At 40.8% G+C, this 8,242-nt stretch overlaps 1 protein-coding gene across 2 annotated transcripts in view; it reads right to left on the bottom strand.

Annotated features, from left to right (window-relative positions):
* Positions 1-958: 958 nt before the first annotated feature.
* Positions 959-8,242, bottom strand: part of MICU2 (mitochondrial calcium uptake 2) — a 141,007-nt gene continuing 133,723 nt past the window's right edge. The window contains exons 8-11 of one of the 2 annotated variants that reach the window (XM_069883528.1): positions 7,976-8,147; positions 7,589-7,697; positions 4,399-4,556; positions 959-4,082 (exon numbers count right to left, since the gene is read on the bottom strand). In XM_069883528.1, coding sequence (XP_069739629.1) covers positions 3,978-4,082; positions 4,399-4,556; positions 7,589-7,697; positions 7,976-8,147 — 544 coding nt within the window. In that variant the 3' untranslated portion in view covers positions 959-3,977. The remainder of the gene's footprint in view (positions 4,083-4,398; positions 4,557-7,588; positions 7,698-7,975; positions 8,148-8,242) is intronic. The other variant, XM_069883527.1, reaches the window with a different exon arrangement.

Below are 8,242 nucleotides of genomic sequence, written 5' to 3'. Positions count from 1 at the left end.
AACTGGAGGAGATGGAGTAAATCAGAGATTTGCTTTTGATGCAGCCGTAGAACATCATGACAAATCTTCTCATTTCATTTCTTTCATAAGAAAGACACTGAGGTCCCGGAGTGTGACCAGAGAAGAGAGATGAAGCTGGTGAAGGGGCTGGAAAACAAGTGTTACAAGGAGCAGCTGAGAGAGCTGGGGTTGTTTAGCCTGGAGAAGAGGAGGCTGAGGGGAGATCTTATTGCTCTCTATAACTACCTGAAAGGAGGTTGTAGAGAGGTGGGTGCTGGTCTCTTCCCCCTAGCGATAGGTGATGGGACGAGAGGGAATGGCCTCAAGCTGTGCCAGGGGAAGTTCAGACTGGACAGTAGGAAAATTTTCTCACAGAAAGGTTCTCAGGCACTGGGAGAGGCTGCCCAGGGAGGTGGTTAAAAGGCAGGTAGATGAGGTGCTTGTGGACATGATTTAGTAGTGGACAGATAGGGTTGGAGTTGATGATCTCTAACGTCTCCAGTCTAATGATTCTATGATTTTCATGTGCAGAACAGCTACTCCTCATTGCTGCACATTTTTTTAAAACCTACTGACTTGGTTTGACTCCAGAGGGAGTTCTGCTTTTAGAAAGAGGCTTGCATAAACCGAGACATCAAAATTAATTTCTAGAAACAGTAAGTTTCTCTTAGTTCTAGTATATCACGCTGAATTTCTGCTTTTGCTTCTTTTAGAAATGAAGAATAGATGTTCTTAAACAACAACCTTCAACTACACAAATTGAAAGGAATTTTACATTGCCAACATTTTATGTTTTACTTTTTACAAGTGTTATTAAAAGGATACAACTAAAATTCTGTAAATGAGTTATGTGCTGTAAATGGCTCATACTCACCCTTGTGGATTCTTCTGAAACATGTTAAATCAATTTTTGTTCCACAGAACATTCAGATGCAACATTGGAGATTTTTTTTAAATTAAATTTTATTTATTTTTTATACACATTTCTGTTCAGAGGAAGAATTCCTAACATGAAAATTCATAATTGATAAATTTAACTGACAGATTGGCAGCTGGCATAAACTTTTAACTGAATTATGTTGAGTACTGCTGACAGACAAAGGCTGCAAACACCACAAAGTTACTAGAAAGAAATAAAGTATCTAATGTTAAATCTACCACCAACTACTTCAAAGACAACATCAATCCAAACGCTTATGTAAACAACTCTTTCAATCTATGGTATTTAACATGAGAAATTATTTTAAGACTGTTTCATAAAGCCTTTTAGCTAAGACAAACAAAAACAGATGAAATGGAGTCTGATTCTTCACGTTTGAGGGACAAGTCTTCCCTGGCTGTGCTTTCAGGATAACTTCTTCTGAAAATGTTTCACAACTGTATTGTAATTCCTCATCAATCATTTAATTTCTTTTTTACTACAGACAGAACGTTAATCTAAAAATATGCATATCTGTTTTCTTTTTCCTCTGAACATGACACCAAAGCTTTCGCTAAAAAATAAAACTTGAAATTCCATTTTTAGTAACTTCCTGCCCAAAGCAGATACTGCTGATTGCACAAACCCTGATACGAATAAGCAATGGAGAATTAAACTTCTAGATACATTAAGGCCAAATGAATTGATTCTTCCAAAAGAAAACCAAACAGCTTGCAGGAAGCAAGTCATTGGTAAACAAAAAAATCCACAAAAGCAATAAAGCAATAAGCCACACACATTACACAAAATAAAACATTATAGGATAGTCTCCATTCCAAAGTAAAAATGTTTGCCAAAATATTAACAGCAAGAAGTAAAATGCCTTGCATTAAATCCAGAACTAGAACCAAGCGTACTCTGGGTGAACACACACACTTCTGTGATACAGATGTGTCTTGCTCGACTGTGTCCTTTACTATCTGCTGATGCAAAGCTGGCTGCGGTACTTTGATGCCAGTCCTGCTGCCGCACCTTTGCTCCTATTAGTTCTCTCCTTCTTGTAGCTCCCATCATGAGAAGGCACAAGCAACTTCCAAATGCATGAAGCAAACCAGCTATCAAATTTCCTGTTGCCCCCAGAGCAGTGCATGAGTTCAGTTCGAGGTGGGGAGGCTGAGGTGTTTACTACATTTTATTTCATTCTGACCTTCCTGGGGAAGTAACGGGATCCTTGGTGGTCACTGCTGCCTGATCTTCTAGACAGGATGCCCACACAGGCACATGCTCCTTCTGGTGGGTGACTGTGGTTGCACGCTCACAGATGACAAGAATGTAAGCATTTTCTCTTTAATACAATTTAAATTAAAGCTCCAAGTGAACACCAGGGAAGGAAGAGCAGCAGGCAGGCTCACACTGCTGCTTTGCTAGCTTCTCACTCTATTTCCCTACAAAAGATCACCGTGCCAAGGCTCAGGTGGAAGGACTCCTCAGCACAAACCTGCCTGATAGCGACCGAAATACCAAAAACCATCTCTGCGATCTCAGTACTCCTTAGGTGGCATCTTTAAGGTTTCCTAATGCTGTTTCTCCTGCCTGTCATCTGAGCGAGGGCTGCTCTGGTATCTGTCTATAACACAAGGTTCCCCTCTTCTCAAGGCTTCCCCCACAAAACCCCAAAGAAATTGCAACAAAACACCTCCTGCTGAGCTTATATACAACTTCAAGAATAATATTGATAGTGTCATGCTTGAATGGGAAGAATACTTCTGCAAAGTGGTGAGATTTCTTGGTTATTTTCTTGAGACTTTTCCCCAGTCCGTCTTTTGTGTCTGTTATCACAAACCTGCCTTAAAAGATTAAGCTTTCACCCCAGCCCAGTCAGACAACTGGGAGAGGGAAAGAGGAAGAACCTTGAGAGCTTTACAGACAGGTGAATCTCCTATAGGCAGTGGCCAACCAGGAAGACTGATGTGGACCTGGGTCTGTCAACTCCTAAGGCTTTAAGAAAGAACAAACACGTAACGTGCACACCTGTGTATACACAGATGAATACTGTGTTATAAAGTATTCATCTATAATTGCTAAATGTTAATTTTGATCTCTTCTTTGGATCACTACTTAGGATCTTACACCTAACTTTGCATTTTGGGGTAATAAACATTTTTCTTTACTTTTTCTTTGGACTTACTATTCTGCCAACGTCTGCTGACTTTAACCATCAGTTCCTGAGACACTGCAGCGCTCCCCATCACAACCTTTAGTAAGATAAAGCAGCCATTTGTTACATATTCACCTTCTGCAATATAATTAAAGCAAAATAGTTATGACCCAAATCATAGCTACCCCTGTTTATGACAGAACAAGGATTTTTGCTTCTCATTTATACTATTTGTTGAAGAGGCCTGAGAGACTCAATGCACATTCACAGATCAATGTAGAACTTTTAAAACCTGTACCAACAGTTTATTATCTCCAGTTTAATTTTATCATCGAGAAAGTTGACAAACCAGATGTTCAAATGGGATCTAGTGGAATCATCCACCTGGAACTAGCACACGAGCAGTTCACGGTAATGAAGGCACAAACCATGTGAATTTTCCTTTTTGATCTAGGATCATTTGATTTGCACGGATAGTGCAAGTGGTTTGGCTGTCTGAAGCTCTGTCCTTGCCAGGGAAAGAGAACTGCTGTGTTAGTGGCTACCTGAGATGATGTTCACTCTTCCAACAGGAGATGATATTGCTGTGACATTCCTGCCAGTGGCCCCTATTAAATCCCGCGTGTCCTGTATGCTACAGCACAGACTCCACAGAGGAGTAAATAAAGCTATTCCCTAGAACAAGAATACTTCTGTATGGAGGTCAAAAGCAATAACAGTTCTGTAAACCACACTGATTGCACTAGAGTGATATAAAATTATTGCATTAGAAACTGGGTTAATTAAAGTTTAACTAAAGTACAAAAAAAAAAAAGAGTATTTTGATTTAGCTATTATGTAAACAGGACAGACAAACCCTCCTAAATAACAACATTTATAGCAAAAGTACAATGGACTGCTTTAAAAAGGACTTTTCCCAGTTTGTTTCCACAGTTCCTTGGCTCCTTTAATGCTTTCTCTTTTCACACATTTCCAGTAACCTTGAATGCCTTGCTGTTGCGGTACCTGTAATAGAGTTAAAGTATGTTTAGCATTTACACCAAAAAGACTCTTATTCACAGACTGTGCAAATATAACACGTACGGCAATGCTGCTGCTCCCATAATTCACATGAATAACATCAAGTTCTAGGTGGCAGCACTCCTCCCAGATTCATAAACAGTAAGGAATCCTCAGGTTAAAATATAACTTCTTTCTATCCACTATCTCTACTTGTGTTTCTACAAGCAGTAACAAGATAGCTGTACCTATCAGCTGTGGTATTTTTAAACAATGATATTAGATTGTTACCCTCAAACCTCGATGAATATTAGATTGTTACCCTCAAACCTCGATGAATTCGGTTCCTCAGGACCCCAATAAACTCGCTGTGGCTGAGGCAGTCATCTCCATCGAGATCAAAAATCTTGAAGATGGTATCCAAAACATTGTCTGAGAGGTCCTGTCCCGTTGCCACCTTCACTGCTCTCTTGAACTCAGCTGGTAAAGACACGATAGTACATCGTAAGTGACTGTGAACATGTGAAGAAATTGGAAAGCATGTAAATAGCAGGATTCCATACAATTTACAGTGTCTCATGGGTATCCTAACAGGAGAATTTGGGATGTGTGAACTAGTTAACTATTAGGAGGCCTCAGTTCATGTGTTCTTGAGCTTGCTTTGTCTTTTGTAACACTATCTTTATTCATTGTATAATAAATTCTTGAAATGCACTACTTCTCAAGCAACAGTAACAGTGGGCAGCAATGGGTGCTCGCAGCCCAGAAGGCCAACTGTATCCTGGGCTGCATCAAAAGAAGAGTGGCCAGCAGGTCGAGGGAGGTGATTCTGTCCCTCTATTCCTCTCTTGTGAGACCTCATCTGGAATATTGTGTCCCGTTATGGAATGCTCAATGTAAGAAGGATATGGAGCTATTGGAATGGGTCCGGAGGAGGGCTACAAAGATGATCACAGGGCTGGAGCACCTCCCATATGAGGACAGGCTGAGAGAGTTGGGCTTGTTCTGCCTGAAGAAGAGAAGGCTCTGAGGAGATCTTATAGTGACCTTCCAGTACCTGAATGGGCTACAAGAAAGCTGGGGAGGGGCTGTTCACAAAACAGGAGAGAACAGGAGTGTAAGGGGGCATCTCACTGCAGCTTCATCTATCTAGAAGAGCTTACAGAGAAGAGAGCACCTTGTTTTAGTCAAAGGTGCAAGGAGGTATGACACAATCATGTAAGCTGCAGGAAGGGTTTGACACAGAAAAGTCTTCATTATGAGAGTGGGTAAGCACTAGAACAGCTGCCCAGAGAAGCTGTGGAAACAAAACTCTTCTTGAAGGCTGGATTAACTACTGATGAAAGTCACAAGTTGTAAACCCCTCACAGTTTTGCCCTTTTTTGGTTCAATCCCCATCCAAACACTCCTCTCTCAAGAATACCGAATTCTTTTCCTGTCTTCTCTCTCACCTTTTTCATGAGCCCATAAAATATTTCTTTCAATGAATGTTAATGTCTCATCAAATTTCCTTGTGAAATTTTTATGTTACTATTTTGAAATAACTTATGAGAGCTGTCTTTCAAGAATAACCTGTAACTAACAATCTCAGGATTATAAAAAAAAGCATTTGTATGTCCATGAAACTTTTGTTGCATTGTTCTTATTTCTACTGTATGGGAAAGAAGTGGTTTCCCTCCTCCAAATCTTCTTTTTTTAAAACCACTTTACTACATTGTGTGTTTTTCAGATTCATGATTGCATAAAACTGCACAAACACAGGGAGAAGGCAGTTTGGAGGTGTAAGTGAAAAACAGCAAGATCCTAAAGATTCTGCAAAAGAAGAATTTTGTACTACTTAGTTTCCTCAGAAAAGTGGTTTCGCTATTAGAAAAAGGTTTTGTTAGTATCAACTGCTACTAAAGCAAGCATTGTTGCAATAAATCCTTACTCATCTAGAATTGAGATGGGACCAAGAGCAGCCTGTGGAGGACTTGGGAGTGTTGGTGGATGAAAAGCTCAACACGAGCCAGCAATGACCACTCGCAGCGCAGAAAGCCAACCATATCCTGGGCTGCATCAGAAGTGTGGCCAGCAGGTCGAGGGAGGTGATTCTGGCTCTCTACTGTGCTCTGGGGAGACTTCACCTGGAGCACTGTGTTCAGTTCTGGAGTCCACAGCACAGAAAAGACATGGACCTCCCAGAGGAGGGCCACGAAAATGATAAGATGGATAGAACACCTCCCTATCAAGACAGGTTGCGAGAGCTGGGGTTGTTCAGCTTGAAGAACAGTCCAACGAGACCTTATTGAGGCCTTTCAATCTTATAAGAAAGGTGCAAAGAGATTTTTATACCAAAGCCTGTAGTGACAGGACATGACAAAATGGTTTCAAACTGAAAGGGAGTATATTTAGATTGGACATAAGAAAGAAACTTCCTAATGTGAGGATGGTGAGGCACTGGAACAGGTTGTCCAGAAAAGTCATGGAAGCCCCATCCCTAGAGGTGTGTAAGGCCAGGTTGGATGGGGCTTTGAGCAGCCTAATCTGGTGAGAAATGTCCCTGCTCTGCAGAGGACTTGGGGGTGCTGGTCCATGAGAAGCTCAACATGAGCCGGCAATGTCGCTCACAGCCCAGAAGGCCAAGCATATCCTGGGCTGCATCAAAAGAAGTGTGGCCAGCAGGGTGAGGGAGGTGATTCTGCCCCTCTATTCCTCTCTTGCAAGACCTCATCTGGAGTATTGTGTCCTGTTATGTAATCCTCAATGTAAGAAGGATACGGAACTGTTGGAATGGGTCCAGAGAAGGGCTACAAGGATGATCAGAGAGCTGGAGCACCTACCATGAGGACAGGCTGAGAGAGTTGGGCTAGTTCTGCCTGGAGAAGAGAAGGCTCTGAGCAGATCTTATAGTGACCTTCCAGTACCTAAAAGGGCTACGAGAAATCTGGAGAGTGACTGTTTATAAAGGCTTGTGGTGACAGGATGAGGGGGAATGGGTATAAACTGGAGAGGGGCAGATTTAGACTAGACATTAGGAAGAATTTCTTCACCATGAGAGTGCTGAGACATTGGAACATGTTGCCCAGGGAAGCTGTTGATGCCCCATCCCTGGAGGTGTTCAAGGCCAGGTTGGATGGGGCCTTGTGCAGCCTGGTCTGGTGGGAGGTGTCCCTGCCCATGGCAGGGGGGTTGGAACTAGATGATCTTTAAGGTCCCTTCCAACCCAAACTATTCTAAGATTCTATGATTCTATGGTTTAGTCTGCTGTGAGTGGCTCAGCATACGGCAGCTGAAACACTCACAGTTGTTCATTGGAACTTACAAATCAAAACATTTTGGGAACTTCATATAACCTTTTTTCATGAAATAGAATAAATTCAGAAAGAAGAGCAATATACTACTTTTGGACTTCATAGTGTTATTTTGGAATACTTTGTGATAACTTCTTTAAATAAATTAACAGCAAATTAACAAAACACATTTTTTCTTTTTTTTTAAAAAAAAAAATCTGAAAAGTGTGCCGCACTTACCCCGTTTAACAGGACGATTGGCTACAGTAAACATCTGCATGGCAATAGAGAAGTCTTCTAGGTTGTTTGTAAACTTACAAAAAGTCTTGAATTCTTCCAAACTGATATTCTAGAGTTTCAGAAAATTCAAATGATATATAATGAACAATACATTCAAACATCAGAACAACTATTTTATTAAATCTCGTGGGACCTAGTGTTTAGGTGTGACTCCTTGTCAATGTTTGTATTTCTTAGTAGGCAAATTATCATTGTTCTTAATTGCATAAAATTCAAAGGCTGCAATAATTCACTTGGAAACTCGTTACATTATTAGATACTTATAGCCAAATGAAAACCTGCACATACAAATGAGAAAGCAAAACAAAACACGCTTTATATACCAACCTCTCCTGCCTTGATCCTGTCTTTCACATGCTGCCAGTAAATTTCATTGTTTTCCTCATCGGTGAAGTACAGTAACCATTCTGCAAAGTCTTCTTTTCTCATGACATTCAAACCCTTTGAAAACTTTATGAACTCCATTTCTTGGACTTCGGTTTGCAGATTTTCCATGAATCTAAGTGTAAACAGATATTATCCAACGGTTGATACTTGCATCACTGTTCGCTGCTACTACCTTAGCTACTAAATAGAGTAGACACTAACTCTTAA

This window comes from Phaenicophaeus curvirostris, chromosome 1, assembly GCF_032191515.1.
Source record: "Phaenicophaeus curvirostris isolate KB17595 chromosome 1, BPBGC_Pcur_1.0, whole genome shotgun sequence".
Classification (NCBI taxonomy): domain Eukaryota; kingdom Metazoa; phylum Chordata; class Aves; order Cuculiformes; family Cuculidae; genus Phaenicophaeus; species Phaenicophaeus curvirostris.
Note: the sequence above shows the minus strand (reverse complement) of the source record. Positions and strands in the feature narration are given on the sequence as shown.